The sequence below is a fragment of the Ranitomeya imitator genome, chromosome 7 (genome assembly GCF_032444005.1).
Source record: "Ranitomeya imitator isolate aRanImi1 chromosome 7, aRanImi1.pri, whole genome shotgun sequence".
NCBI classification, from domain to species: Eukaryota; Metazoa; Chordata; class Amphibia; order Anura; family Dendrobatidae; genus Ranitomeya; species Ranitomeya imitator.
Window position 1 is genome coordinate 20926956 of NC_091288.1, and position 16756 is coordinate 20943711.

Here is a 16756-nt window from a genome sequence, read left to right on the forward strand (position 1 = left end):
CTTATTATTTGGTGCGTTCCGCTAGCCCTAACATATATACATATATATATATATACATATATATACATATATATATATACACATATATATATATATATATATATATATGTATATATATATATATGCAAAATAATCCCCAAATTTAAACAGAAGATTTAGTAACGTCAATTTTGCCTTTTTTTTGCCATAAAAGTAATTTTTTTTACTCAATTAATCAATTTAGGTTTGCTTGACTTTTTTTCATTCCAGATTATTAGAAATGATACTGTGATGTGTTATTCAAACTACTGGAAATGAGCATGGGACTTGAAATTCCTCCAATACTTATATAAGGCACACCTGATTTACATTTTTTGTCACAATAGATTTACAGTGTTATCTGGGAACCCCGTCTTATGTTATTTATATAAGCATAAAAATTAATTCAATATTTACATGGGACTAGATCCAGCTTTATCTGCTGATTTATACATTTATATCTTCCTGAAATGGAGGATTGCCAACCATTGAAAATACATTTTACTTGAAGGAGTGTAAAGATTTGCTGGTTACTAATTTTTAATCTTTAAAACATAATTCATCCAAACTTTCACATTATAATTCTTATGTAAATACTTCGAAAACTTGCAAATTTTAGACGCAATTCGGAGTTGTGCCAAAATTTCGTAAGTTTTGGTGCTTTCACGCCCTCTTATCAAGACAGGCAAGGACAATGCTAACTTGATGAATCAGGCCCAAAAAGTTTAGAAAATGTAGGATTCATAATTTAATTTCAGTTGCCTAAATTTAGGATTTTTTTGAAGACATTCTTTGTTTTTTTATTTCTTGTCACCAATCAATTTGCTTTAATCTTTACTGAATGAAATTAAGATAAGTTGTTTCTATGTACTTCCAATTACAGAGACCATTGTCACAACCTTCTATAATTTCTTTTGAAATATTATTTACAGCAATCTTTTTTATATCTTATACACAATTTCTACCAGTTTGTAATATTATATATGTATATTGTATGTCTGTGCATGCTTCTATTTTTTACCATATTGGCTAAAAAAAACCCTTTTCATACAGTCATCATGACATGTCATCTTCTTAAAGGTTTGTCCACTATGGACAATTTTCTTTGACTCCCAATAACTGAGCACAATATATCCAGCACTGGAATTTCCAGTAACTATCTGTGGCGAAGGGGGTAATGTTTCTCATTATGAAGAGTGACAAACCAAGGAAAATGTTACCCCTTAGACCCCAGTCCAGAGCCTCTCACCTAATCAAATAAGATCCCATACTTTGCTCTGATGAAGGGCAACACTCCCGAAACAGGTGTCTGCAAATTGAAATTCTGGTTTGGCTTTTATCCCAAGTCATATTGCAAGGCTCGTTAAGGAGTCAATATTGACTTTTAGGATTGCTAGAATTCTAGTGCTCTTCCTCACTGAAGAGACAATTTGCATATTAAGTATCTATTTGCAAATATGCAAAAAAATGAGAAGTTTCTGTGGAATTTCCTTTCAACTTCACTAGGGAAAATGAAGCATTGCAGTGGCTATACGAGTAGTACAAGAGCTACCTGTCTCAATGCTAAAATGTTTCCTTAACATGTACTTGTACTTCAACTAGAAAATGCTATTTCTAAAAAAAAACTGAATTTCTTTATATTTTAAATCAGAAACTATTCCTATATAGCCAATATTTCATGCATCTAAAACATTCCCAAAAATCATAATGACTGATACTACATGTTTCAAATTATAACCTATGATGTACGATAAAAAATTATATTGTGGTACCATATTAGCCAGAAAAATCTATGTAAATACTTTTATGCCCAAATACGACAAGAGTATTCTAAGAGTGATACCTTTATTGGTTAAGCAGAAGATAATTTGTCTGGTTAATCAAGAAAGGTATCACTTAAAAGAACTGTTTTCCCATTTTTGAGCATAAAAGTATTTACATCAAGTTATAGCTTAAAAACAAGCAATGAAAAACAAATAAATGCATGAAAATTTAAATAAAGTATGGAAAAAATACATTTTTTTTATTAAATAACAAGCAAGAGCCTTCAGTAGAACATTTGCAAAAAGCAAACTGAGCTTTTATTACACTTTCCGGGAGGAAATAAAACACTCACTTTTAATGCCACAAGCCCTTGTTGATATTTATTTAACAGTATTCTCATAAATATCTAAGAAGCAAATAATGTAACACTTGTGCCCACATGAAACAGCGGCTAATTGCTTCTCCTCGTTTGTGTGAAGCACACCACTGGCATGCTTCTCGATTTAGCTTTTGGAAGAGATTGTAATAGGTTTTTAATTTCACGGCTATCCCTCAGGTTAAGACAATCACACAGAGATTTAGAAATGATTATATTCTCTTTACATAAGTGAAACCTAAGCCCTGTCCTTTTAGGTGTTCGTTTATAAAGTCATCAAAGGTATGAATTAAAGCAATTAACTACTACAGAAAAGTGCAAACAGCAGCAGATATTAATGATGGGGATATTTGTTCAGGGATTTAATACAGTAATGGGGTCTACAATTACCCCATGTACTCACAATGACCTTGACTGTAAGGTGAGATTAAAAGAGACTTTTCTCTGTAACATTTCTGTATTTATGGTATATATAATTGACAAATTGATATACGTATATAAAAAAAACCAAGTGGTTAGTACAGTTAATGTTTTATGACATAGTATTGCAAATGCAACATACAAATGTTAGATGGCCATCTCCTTTAGCAGACATATGAAACCTATAGAAAGGACATCATGGTCATAATGACCGTAAAAACTTCAGCTGCCAATAGGAAATGGTCAACATATATGTCACAAATTCATACCCATAGCAAGGGCAAGTATGTGTGCCAACGTCAAGGTCCACCCTAGGAAAGGTCTACAATGTGTGTTTTGCGATATTTAGATATCTTGCCTCATCAGATAGCGTTCAAGTATCTTCAACCCCATATTAATGGTTTAAATACCATGTAAATATCTCTTACGGGGGTTAATTCATTGCTTAACATTATTTTTACTTTGAAATATTTATGCATAGTACTTCATATAGTACTAGATGCAAAAGAAAAAACACGGCACTGCTCCCACATGTAACATCGGACCTCAGAGAAACCACTGCTATGTGCCGCTGCTAAGTCTGAACTGCCAAAAGGACACCGGGTGCACTAATATGAGAACATTTCAAATCCAGCAAAAAAAGAATAAAAGAAAGTGCACTCACCGGTCCTTGAAAATAATATGACTTACAGGAGAACGTGGAATGATGGACGACGGCCGTTTCGTGCGACTGCACTTCTACGGGTCCGTAGAAGTGCAGTCGCACGAAACGGCCGTCGTCCGTCATTCCACGTTCTCCTGTAAGTTCCTGCACATGTTCTGATTAAAAGGCATATTATTTTCAAGGACTGGTGAGTGCACTTTATTTTATTCTTTTTTTGCTGGATACTTCATATAGTATTCTTTCATATAGTCAGGATTTTCTTTTTTTTACTTTTTTTTGCTTGTTTTGATTTAGATCACCTTACCTCTTGCCCATGTAATACTATATGCCTGTTCCTTCCTTCATAATCAGCTACTTCAATGGTGTCTAGGTAAATATCTGCCCAATAGATCAGTCTAGACACAAGGTCCAATGTAATTGCAATTGGTTGCTCAATCTTGGAAACGACGATTCTGGTTCTATTTCTTCCATCCAAATCGCAACGTTCAACTTTAGCCACATTGCCATAATCTGTAAAGAACAGCTTCCTGTGGGAAATAAGATTAAAAAAAAGAAACTTCGTCATAAGAAGTAGAATTATAACAAGACTGCAAAAAATAATAACTTCAGACAAATTATTACAATCCATTCTGCTTTATTGATTGCGATACAAAAAGTTACAGATTGCTTGTTGTCACATATGTTGGGGATGATTCCAGAGAAGAGTACTGATTTCTACTTAGTGGTAAAGTGTGAAAAAAACAAACATAAAAAGCAGTTGCAACTTGTAGGCGCGCATTGCTTCTATGGAAAAAAGTAGACATTTTTTTCTCATAAAACCATTTATGGTACCTGTAATCAACTAGTGACCAATATATCCATCTCACCGTTGATTGCTGGTTACTCTCAGTAGCATATATACAGTATATGTAAAATTATCAAGTCAGTTCTGTCCAAGCCACAACATGACGATAATACACAGAGGAACTTTGTCTGGAGCTGCTGGGATTGTAGACAAAGCTAATCTTATAAACTGAACCCTTTAGATGCCTTTATAAAAAGCAACTGCGGCACTTGAGGTGTTTGATAAAGGGAGGGGCCTGATTCTATGAGCCCATCAGTCAGGCCATCAAAGACACAGGACCCATTGTTAGACTATAGAGCTCAGTCTTCTTTGAAGCTGTACATCATCTGTGAAAATAGTACATTGCCTGGAACCCATTAAAATATTTGGACAACCATAGTATACAGCTCTGGCAAAAATTAAAGGACCACTGCAAAATGTTCAGTTTGTCTGATTTTTCTCTTTATAGGTATATTTTTGAGTAAAATGTAAAGTGTTCATTTATTCTATAAATTTCTGTCAACATGTCTCCGAAGTTCCAAGCAATAAATTTTGTATTTTATTTCTGAAAAGGAGAAATGGTCAAAATTTAAAAAATCCAGTGTTTTTAGACTTCAAATAACAAAAAAGAAAACAGGTTCATAATAATTTAGAAACAACAATACTAATTTAACTCAGGAAGAGTTCAGAAATCAATGTTTTGTGGAATAACCATGATTTTTAATCACAGCTTTCATGCGTCTTGACATGCTTTCCACCAGTCTTTCACACTGCTTCTGGCGCAAAAATGTCAGCAGTTCTTCTTTGTTTGATGGCTTGATACATCATCCTCTTGATTACATTCCAGAGGTTTTCAATGGGGTTCAGGTCTGGAGATTGGGCTGCCCATGACAGGGTTTTGATGTGGTGGTCTCTTAATTTTTGCCAGAACTGTGTATATATATATATATATATATATATAATTATCTAAGGGTTTTTCTGTCTGTCTGTCTGTCCTGGAAATCCCGCGTCTCTGATTGGTCGAGGCCGCCAGGCCTCGACCAATCAGCGACGGGCACAGCATGGCGACGATAATGTCAAAACGGTTGCCTCGACCAATCAGCGACGGGCACAGTCTGCTGCGAATTCGCCTCGACCAATCAGCGACGGGCACAATATCGACGTAGATGTCATAATGGTTGCCATGGCGACGATGATGTCATAAAGGTTGCATTGACCAATCAGCGACGGGCACAGTCTTCCATGAATTCTGGAATCATCATTGTCCATATACTACGGGGACATGCATATTCTAGAATACCCGATGCGTTAGAATCGGGCCACAATCTAGTATATATATATATACATACAATGATGACATGGGCATGCTGACTTTAAATATCCACATCTGAATGAATGTGTTATATTGACATTTAAAAGTGCATTTTTAAGTACAGATAAAAATTGATTAAAGACATGGGCCCGAGAATTTTCAGTCTTCATTTAACCAGCCTGACTGAAAGCTGCAGCTTGTACTGAACAGTGTGAGATCCTAGCAGAGAGGAGGGACAGTGAGAAGCTGCCAATCAGGTTGAGTAGGAAGAAGGCTGATGAATTGTCAATCCGGATATTTGGGCAGAGGTTGTCTATAAACTTTTAATAATGAATATATAGTCATATTAAGCACTTCCAGCCTCATCGGGTCTAATATATCTCAATTATATGTGTAGCTTGTATTGTGAACTTTTGTGACAGATGCACTTTAACTTCATTAATGGAAGGTAAAGCTTAGAAAACTCATGAAATAGTAATAGGAAATTGACTTTTATAAAGTTTTATGTCCAATCTTCCTGGCTGAGATGTGGCGGAGAGGGTTTTCTCAAGAAAAAAAAACCTTCATATTTACTTGAACAACCTCTACTTTGGATGATAACTAGGCTAATGAGATGTAAATTACCTCATTGCATATGCATTGGATACACTCTTAAAAGTCAGCCTTTATTGTCTTTTGTTGCCCATCTGCGCATTACATAACATTCGAAAGAGTTGTTAAAAGGAATTGCACCACGGTCACATGAAACAAAGAAGATTGATTATTTTCAACCTTCAGTACTTAAGAGGTTTTGCAAAGCGTGCATTAGAGGTACTTATGCCAGTAAAACCCTCACCTCACCCATATCTCAAAGAACATATTGTTGTTCTTAGCAGATTATATAATCTTGAAATGGCCTCCATGGATTCAATACTTTACACATTGCTGTAAACTGTATGGTGCAATCTCAAAACAATTTAAGAGATTAGAGGAAACATATCACTGCCTTAATATAGAAATATACCTTAAAGTTTTTACGCTTTTATAAAAGTATCATAAAAAGAGTGAGAAAATAATCTGTCACATCCGTTACTCAGATTACTTAGATTAAATAATACGTTACAGTCATGGCCAAAAGTATTGACACCCCTGCAATTCTGTCAGATAATACTCAGTTTCTTCCTGAAAATGATTGTAAACACAAATTATTTGTTATTATTATCTTAATTTAATTTGTCTTAAATGAAAAACACACAAAAAGAATTGTCCTAAAGCCAAATTGGATATAATTCCACATCAAACATAAAAAAGGGGGGGGGACAAAAGTATTGGCACCGTTCAAAAAAACATGTGATGCTTCTCAAATTTGGGTAATTAACAGCACCTGTAACTTACCTGTGGCACCTAACAGGTGTTGGCAATAACTAAATCACACTTGCAGCCAGTTGACATGGATTAAAGTTGACTGAACCTCTGTCCTGTGTCCTGTGTGTACCACATTGAGCATGGAGAAAAGAAAGAAGGCCAAAGAACTGTCTGAGGACTTGAGAAACCAAATTGTGAGGAAGCATGAGCAATCTCAAGGCTACAAGTCCATCTCCAAAGACCTGAATGTTCCTGTGTCTACCGTGCGCAGTGTCATCAAGAAGTGTAAAGCCCATGGCACTGTGGCTAACCTCCCTAGATGTGGACGGAAAAGAAAAATTGACAAGAGATTTCAATGCAAGATTGTGCGGATGTTGGATAAAGAATCTCGACTAACATCCAAACAAGTTCAAGCTTCCCTGCAGTCCGAGGGTACAACAGTGTCAACCCATACTTTCCGTCGGCGTCTGAATAAAAAGGGACTGTATGGTAGGAGACCCAGGAAGACCCCACTTCTTACCCCGAGACATAAAAAAGCCAGGCTGGAGTTTGCCAAAACTTACCTGAAAAAGCCTAAAACGTTTTGGAAGAATGTTCTCTGGTCAGATGAGACAAAAGTAGAGCTTTTTGGGCAAAGGCATCAACATAGAGTTTACAGGAGAAAAAAGAGGCATTCAAAGAAAAGAACACGGTCCCTACAGTCAAACATGGCAGAGGTTTCCTGATGTTTTGGGGTTGCTTTGCTGCCTCTGGCACTGGACTGCTGGAACGTGTGCATGGCGTTATGAAGTCTGAAGACTACCAACAAATTTTGCAGCATAATGTAGGGCCCAGTGTGAGAAAGCTGGGTCTTCGTCAGAGGTCCTGGGTCTTCCAGCAGGACAATGACCCAAAACACACTTCAAAAAGCACTAGAAAATGGTTTGAGAGAAAGCACTGGAGACTTCTAAGGTGGCCAGCAATGAGTCCAGACCTGAATCCCATAGAACACCTGTGGAGAGATCTAAAAATGGCAGTTTGGAGAAGGCACCCTTCAAATATCAGGGACCGAGAGCAGTTTGCCAAAGAAGAATGGTCTAAAATTACAGCAGAGCATTGTAAGAAACTCATTGATGGTTACCGGAAGCGGTTGTTCGCAGTTATTTTGGCTAAAGGTTGTGCAACCAAGTATTAGGCTGAGGGTGTCAATACTTTTGTCTGGCCCATTTTTGGAGTTTTGTGTGAAATGATCAATGTTTTGCTTTTTGCTTCATTCTCTTTTGTGTTTTTTTCATTTAAGACAAATTAACTGAAGATAATAATAACAAAGAATTTGTGATTGCAATCATTTTCAGGAAGAAACTGAGTATTATCTGACAGAATTGCAGGGGTGTCAATACTTTTGGCCATGACTGTATTTCGTTATGTTTGTATCACGTTTCTATGTAAACTGGAACAGAAAGTTGTTATACAGCAACCAAAGATACATAAAGGTAAGTCAGAGGAAGAATTATTGACTTCCACTGGAAACGGTTCTGAGCATGCTCTGTAGTATGTTCAGGAGACACTGTGCAGGGAGAGGGGAGGGAGGTGGCGCTGCATTACCTCCAACATGTATTGTATGAGCTTGTGTTATTTTTTATAATAAAAAGTTTACTTTTCACTGCAATCCTGCCTTCTGATCACAATAAGGTTTGTTGAACATTGATGGGAAGTATTAACCTATTGTGAGAGCTCAGTGGTCAGTGTGAAAAACGAAGGGTTCTCAACATGGATATTATAATACCACAAGCGATGAGCGAATGTGCTGGGATAAGCTGTGGGGATAATGTGAGTTAGATAATTCCTGCCTGTGTTGCATCTGTCTAACAGTAGCGAGGCATGCAGCCGCGGGGACTCGAACATATTTTCCGAGAATGCAGAAGACACTCGGTTAGCACCCAAGCATGATCAAATAACACCTTATCTCAGGATGTTCATTCATCACTAACTACTACACATTTTTTAAATATTTGTGATTTTTTTGTACTTTATTCTGAAAACCAAGAATAAAGTGTAATAAAATAATTAAAGGGAACCTGTCACCTGAATTTGGCGGGACCGGTTTTGGGTCATATGGGTGGAGTTTTTGGGTGTTTGATTCACCCATTCCTTACCCGCTGGCTGTATGCTGGCCGCAATATTGGATTGAAGTTCATTCTCTGTCCTCCGTAGTACATGCCTGTACTAGTAATCTTGCCTTGCGAAGGCGTGTACTACGGAGGACAGAGAATGAACTTCAATCCAATATTTCGGCCAGCATACAGCCAGCGGGTAAGGAAAGGGTGAATCAAACACCCAAAAACTCCGCCCATATGACCCAAAACCAGTCTCGCCAAATTCAGGTGACAGGTTCCCTTTAATAATGGTATTCTTTTTGTTATCTTCATTGTTTACTTCTGATGGATAAAAAAAACTCATAAAGTTTGTACCAGTCTAGGCTAGTTATGACTTTCTGATCACGTTTTCATACTTTTTACGAAAGACGAAAAACAACAAAAAGAATAATTCTCGTATTTTTTTCACCTATTTAATTTATTTTACTCACTTATATGGCTCCATTAATTGCACAACACTTTGCAAAAATTATTATCACTGTCCCCATTGGGGCTCACAATATAGAACCTTTATCAGTATGTCTTTTGAATGTGGCAGGAAACCGGAGAACCAGGAGGAAACCCACGCAAACATGTGGAGAGCATACAAACTCCTTGCAGATGTGGTCCTTGGTGGGATTTGCGTTTCCAAAGTGGCATAATGATATATATTTTAACTTCGTTGATTGCTGGAAATGGATACACATTAATTAATTTTACTTTTCATTGTTTCTATTTTTTACATAATTATTTGAGACGAGTAAATCTGTTAGAGGTGAATTGAATTTCTCTTCAATTTTACAAAAATGTTGCATTCTCCCCCTCCCATATACTAATGTGTCACAAACAGGAAGTTAATATCACCAACCATTCCCATTTTATTTAAGTGTATCCATATAAATGGCCCACCCTGTAGAGTTTTCAAAACTAGAAAAAAAAGGTTTCTGAGACTTTTAATTGTTATTTTTGTTTTGATTTTTTACTTTTCTATGTTCTGCTACTAGTGTACTAGAACATGCAACTGCTGTATCGTCAGCAGTTTAGGCTACGTTCACATTTGCGTCTTTGGGCGCAGCGTCATCGATGGATACCGACGCATGCGTCATGCGCCCCTATCTTTAACATGGGGGGGTGCATGGACATACGCCGGTATGCGTTGTCAAGCGTTATCCGACGCATGCATCATTTGGACGCACCAGACAGGGCGCGGCCGACGCTACATGTAGCATTTTTCCTGCGCCAAATTTGCAGCTAAAAACGCATGCAACGCACTTGCGTCATACATGCACAAAAAAAAAACATTAGTGTTTATGGTAAATGCAAAGGGCGCAGGAGCCTGCGTTGACCTGCGTTGTTCGACGAATGCGACTTTGGAGTTAAAACCAATTGATGAAGTGCCTAGACAGTAAAAGCATTTTAGCACAACGCTTGCGTAAAAAAAATGCTGCGTTGTGTATATGCGTTTTGGGTTGCGTCGACGATGCTGCGCCCAAACGCACAAATGTGAACGTAGCCTTACATGTATACTGATATATGGCACTATGCCTAGTTCACGCCTGAGCATGTGGAGCATGACACAGAAATTAAAAGAACATCAAATATAAAAGTCTTCTCTGCCCCTTTAAATCTAGTAAAATATGTCACTTTTTCTAGAGCATTTATTCAGGTTACATGTAAAAATAAATAAGAAATGGTTTGAGATATTATATGAAGCAGTGTTCTAAAATTTTTCAGCTCACATTGGAGACATCACGAGGGTACTTGTAAGAAAACAATATCCATTGAAGTTTTCTTTTCTGACAAAGTGAATCAGCAGGACACCACTGACCATTTCAGAGAGCAGCTAAATATATGGTCGAGCTCGACCTTGAATATGAAACTTTACTGTTGCCTATTAATTTCTCGATAAAAATCCCCAAACTATATGGCAATAATTATAGCGTAATGATAGTTGCAGTTGTATAAGATGGAAAAATAATGATAGATCTTGTTCTAAAACAGATTGTTATTTTTCTTTTTTCAGGTGATAGCAAAACAACCTTGATGGATATTATTTAAATGTGCAGCTATTCTCATTCTCTTCTCGCCGTAATTGCAGAGTATATTTCTATCACATCTGAAATAAAATGATTAAAGCTTCGAAAGTAATCCCACAAACTGCTTTGCTCAACAGTTATCACATTCATCCTTGGTTAATTTGGCACTCTCTCTAAATAAATGAAACGCACTTCAAGTTAAGCTGCATAATCAGCATGATCTTTTGTAGAAGACATGAGCATTTATTGTGAATTTTTTTTCCTTCTTAAACAAAAGTGCAATATTTTTCCAATTTTTAATTGCTTATTTAAGTTCTAAATTTAAAATAAAATATTTATTTCATTTGTTATATTTATTATTTCCTAGTCCTAGTGCCACTTTTTATTTAATTACTTTACAACTTAACAGTTTGAATAATATTTAAAGAGAGTTACAATGTGGCTGAAACAAAAATGCACCAAATTTATAAAAACGCTTTTTATCTCTCTATTTTTTGCAAAGTGTCTCACATGCCTAGGGAAGTCTGTAAACGCAAAATAACTGATCAAACTAAACACACGTGCTCAGTGCTTTCTTGAACAGTCATTTTGTGCTGAAGGACTCTATTTAAATAGAAGCAGCAGCGAAACGCGCGTTGGGGTATCTGTGTAGTGACCGGCGGTATCCCATGGGTAAGATGTACTTCCATCACACATGCTTTTGATTTGGCCCCTTCCTTTATGGGTGCATGTATATATTTATTTCTTGTCACCGGTCTGATGACTTTACCGCACTTTACACCCATTGGGGGGGGGTAGCCGTTCTGTATTATGTAGATCCTGCCCATTTTTGATATATATTTATATTCAGGTTACTCAGACATACGTTGATTGTACATTACTACCAATATGTGTATATTTTTGATACTTGTTGAGCATCCTGTTTTTTACAGATAGCCGGTCCTTGCCTGTTTGCATCATCGTCTGTTTGACCTGTCCAGTGATTCTGATTTTATTATTCGCACTCATTGTTTGCCTGTTTTTGTACTTGAATATTAATAAAGTTGTATATACATTTTTCTAAACTACCTCTATGGCAAATAGCATTTATTGAGTACAATATGGTTACATTTGGGAGTTATAGGCTCTTTTTTCTTTTATGATTTTCATATTGCTCTTTAACCCCTTCCCGACCTTTGACGCATACGCTGCGTCATGAAAGTCGGTGCCATTCCGACCTATGACGCAGCATATGCGTCATGGAAAGATCGCGTCCCTGCAGATCGGGTGAAAGGATTAACTCCCATTTCACCCGATCTGCAGGGACAGGGGGAGTGGTAGTTTAGCCCAGGGGGGGTGGCTTCACCCCCCCGTGGCTACGATCGCTCTGACTGGCTGTTGAAAGTGAAACTGCCAATCAGAGCGATTTGTAATATTTCACCTAAAAAACTGGTGAAATATTACAATCCAGCCATGGCCGATGCTGCAATATCATCGGCCATGGCTGGAAACCTTTATGTGCACCCACCCCACCCCACCGATCGCCCCTCCAGCCCCCCGATCGGTGGTCCGCTCCCCTCCATCCTGTGCTCCGCTCCCCCGTCCTCCTGTCCGCTCCCCCCGTGCTCCAATCACACCCCCATGCTTCAATCAAACCCCCCCGCACTCCGATCCCCCCGCACAGCGATCCCCCCGTGCTGCGATCCACCTCCCCGCACAGCGATCCCCCACTCCGTGCTCCAATCCACCCCCCCATGCTCCGATCCACCCCCCCGTGCTCCGACGCCCCCCCGTGCCCTGATCTCCCCCCCCTTATACTTACCTAGCCGCCCGGGGTCCGTCCGTCTTCTTTCCTAGGCGCCGCCATCTTCCAAAATGGCGGGCGCATGTGCAGTGCGCCCGCCGAATCTGCCGGTCGGCAGATTCGTTCCAGAGTGAATTTTGATCACTGAGATATAACCTATCTCAGTGATCAAAATAAAAAAAATAGTAAATGACCCCCCCCCTTTGTCACCCCCATAGGTAGGGACAATAAAAAAAATAAAGATTTTTTTTTTTTCCACTAAGGTTGCGGTAAGAACTAGGGTTAGGGTTAGGGTTAGGGATGTGCACACGTATTCTGGTCCTATGCGGATTTTTCCGCAGAGGATTTGATAAATCCGCAGTGCTAAACCGCTGTGGATTTATCGTGGATTTACCTCGGTTTTTCTGTGCATTTCACTGCGGTTTTACAACTGCGATTTTCTATTGGAGCAGTTGTAAAACCGCTGCGGAATCCGCAGAAAGAAGTGACATGCTGCGGAATGTAAACCGCTGCGTTTCCGTGCAGTTTTTCTGCAGCATGTGTACAGCGATTTTTGTTTCCCATAGGTTTACATTGAACTGTAAACTCATGGGAAACTGCTGCGGATCCGCAGCGTTTTCCGCAGCGTGTGCACATACCTTTAGAATTAGGCCATGTGCACACGGTGCGGATTTGGCTGCGGATCCGCAGCAGTGTTCCATCAGGTTTACAGTACCATGTAAACATATGGAAAACCAAATCCGCTGTGCCCATGGTGCGGAAAATACTGCGCGGGAACGCTGCGTTGTATTTTCCGCAGCATGCCAATTCTTTGTGCGGATTCCGCAGCGTATTACACCTGTTCCTCAATAGGAATCCGCAGGTGAAATCTGCACAAAAAACACTGGCAATCCGCGGTAAATCCGCAGGTAAAACGCAGTGCCTTTTACCCGCGGATTTTTCAAAAATGGTGCTGAAAAATCTCATACGAATCCGCAACGTTGGCACATAGCCTTAGGGTTAGGGTTGGGTTGGAATTAGGGTTGTGGTTAGGGTTAGGGGTGTGTTGGGGTTAGGGGTGTGTTGTGGTTAGAGTTGTGATTAGGGTTACGGCTACAGTTGGGATAAGGGTTAGGGGTGTGTTGGAGTTAGAATTGAGGGGTTTCCACTTTTTAGGCACATCAGGGGGTCTCCAAACGCAACATGGCGCCACCATTGATTCCAGCCAATCTTGTATTCAAAAAGTCAAATGGTGCTCCCTCACTTCCGAGCCCCGACGTGTGCCCAAACAGTGGTTTACCCCCACATATGGGGTACCAGCATACTCAGGACAAACTGCGCAACAATTACTGGGGTCCAATTTCTCCTGTTACCCTTGAGAAAATAAAAAATTGCTTGCTAAAACATCATTTTTGAGGAAAGAAAAATGATTTTTTATTTTCACGGCTCTGCGTTGTAAACGTCTGTGAAGCACTTGGGGGTTCAAAGTGCTCACCACATATCTAGATAAGTTCCTTGGGGGGTCTAGTTTCCAAAATGGGGTCACTTGTGGGGGGTTTCTACTGTTTAGGCACACCAGGGGCTCTGCAAACGCAACGTGACGTCCGCAGACCATTCCATCAAAGTCTGCATTTCAAAAGTCACTACTTCCCTTCTGAGCCCCTACGTGTGCCCAAACAGTGGTTTACCCCCACACATGGGGTATCAGTGTACCCAGGAGAAACTGGACAACAACTGTTGGGGTCCAATTTCTCCTGTAACCCTTGGGAAAATAAAAAATTCTGGGCTAAAAAATTATTTTTGAGGAAAGAAAACTTATTTATTATTTTCACGGCTCTGCGTTATAAACTTCTGTAAAGCACTTGGGGGTTGAAAGTGCTCACCACATATCTAGATAAGTTCCTTTGGGGGTCTAGTTTCCAAAATGGGGTCATTTGTGGGGGGTTTCTACTGTTTAGGCACACCAGGGGCTCTGCAAACGCAACGTGATGCCCGCAGACCATTCCATCAAAGTCTGCATTTCAAAAGTCACTACTTCCCTTCTGAGCCCCTACGTGTGCCCAAACAGTGGTTTACCCCCACACATGGGGTATCAGCGTACCCAGGAGAAACTGGACAACAACTGTTGGGGTCCAATTTCTCCTGTAACCCTTGGGAAAATAAAAAATTCTGGGCTAAAAAATTATTTTTGAGGAAAGAAAACGTATTTATTATTTTCACGGCTCTGCGTTATAAACTTCTGTGAAGCACTTAGGGGTTGAAAGTGCTCACCACACATCTAGATAAGTTCCTTTCAGGGTCTAGTTTCCGAAATGGGGTCACTTGTGTGGGGTTTCTACTGTTTAGTCACATCAGGGGCTCTGCAAACGCAACGTGACGCCCGTAGAGCATTCCATCAAAGTCTGTATTTCAAAACGTCACTACTTCACTTCCGAGCCCCGGCAAGTGCCCAAATAGTAGTTTACCCCCATATTTGGGGTATCACCGTACTCAGGAAAAACTGGACAACAAATATTGGGGTCAAATTTATCCTGTTACCCTTGGGAAAATTAAAAAATTCTGGGCTTATTAATTATTTTTGAGGAAAGAAAACGTATTTATTATTTTCACTGCTCTGTGTTATGAACTTCTGTGAAGCACTTGGGGGTTCAAAGTGCTCACCTCACATCTAGATAAGTTCCTTTCGGGGTCTATTTTCCAAAATGGGGTCACTTGTGGGGGTTTTCTACTGTTTAGCCACATCAGGGGCTCTGCAAATGCAACGTGATGCCCGCAGAGCATTCCATCAAAGTCTGCAAAACGTCACTACTTCACTTCCGAGCCCCAGCATGTGCCTAAACAGTGGTTTACCCCCACATATGGGGTATCAGCGTACTCAGGAGAAACTGGACAACAACTTTTGGGGTCAAATTTCTCCTGTTACCCTTGGGAAAATAAAAAATTGCGGGCTAAAAAATCATTTTTGAGAAAATAAATTTTTTTTTATTTTCATTGCTCTGCGTTATAAACTTCTGTGAAGCACTTGAGGGTTCAAAGTGCTCACCACACATCTAGATTAGTTCCTTAGGGGGTCTAGTTTCCAAAATGGGGTAATTTGTGGGGGATCTCCAATGTTTAGGCACACAGGGGCTCTCCAAACGCGACATGGTGTCCGCTAATGATTGGAGCTAATTTTCCATTTAAAGAGCCAAATGGCGTGCCTTCCCTTCTGAGCCCTGCCATGCGCCCAAACAGTGGTTTACCCCCACATGTGGAGTATCTGCGTACTCAGGACAAACTGGACAACAACATTTGTGATCCAATTTCTCCTATTACCATTGGCAAAATAGGAAATTCCAGGCTAAAATATCATTTTTGAGAAAAGAAAAATTATTTTTTATTTTCATAGCTCTGCATTATAAACTTTTGTGAAGCACCTGCGGGTTTAAAGTGCTCAGTATGCATCTAGATAAGTTCCTTGGGGGGTCTAGTTTCCAAAATGGGGTCACTTGTGGGGGAGCTCCATTGCATAGGCACACAGGGGCTCTCCAAATGCGACATGGTGTCCGCTAACAATTGGAGCTAATTTTCCATTCAAAAAGTTAAAAGGCGCGCCTTCCCTTCCGAGCCCTGCCGTGTGCCCAAACAGTGGTTTACCCCCACATATGAGGTATCGGCGTACTCGGGAAAAATTGCTCAACAAATTTTATGATCCATTTTATCCTATTGCCCATGTGAAAATGAAAAAATTGAGGCGAAAAGAATTTTTTTGTGAAAAAAAAGTACTTTTTCATATTTACGGATCAATTTGTGAAGCACCTGAGGGTTTAAAGTGCTCACTAGGCATCTAGATAAGTTCCTTGGGGGATCCAGTTTCCAAAATGGGGTCACTTGTGGGGGAGCTCAAATGTTTAGGCACACAGGGTCTCTCCAAACGCGACATGGTGTCCGCTAACGAGGGAGATAATTTTTCATTCAAAAAGTCAAATGGCGCTCCTTCCCTTCCGAGCCTTACCATGTGCCCAAACAGTGGTTTACCCCCACATGTGAGGTATCGGTGTACTCAGGAGAAATTGCCAAACAAATTTTAGGATCCATTTTATCCTGTTGTCCATGTGAAAATGAAAAAATTGAGGCTAAAATA

The 16756-nt window shown here is 39.4% G+C and overlaps 1 protein-coding gene across 1 annotated transcript in view; it reads right to left on the bottom strand.

Annotated features, from left to right (window-relative positions):
- LRP1B (LDL receptor related protein 1B) overlaps positions 1–16756 on the bottom strand; it is a 1659362-nt gene that overhangs the window by 776025 nt on the left and 866581 nt on the right. The window contains exon 8 of the mRNA XM_069732880.1: positions 3547–3769. Coding sequence (XP_069588981.1) covers positions 3547–3769 — 223 coding nt within the window. The remainder of the gene's footprint in view (positions 1–3546; positions 3770–16756) is intronic.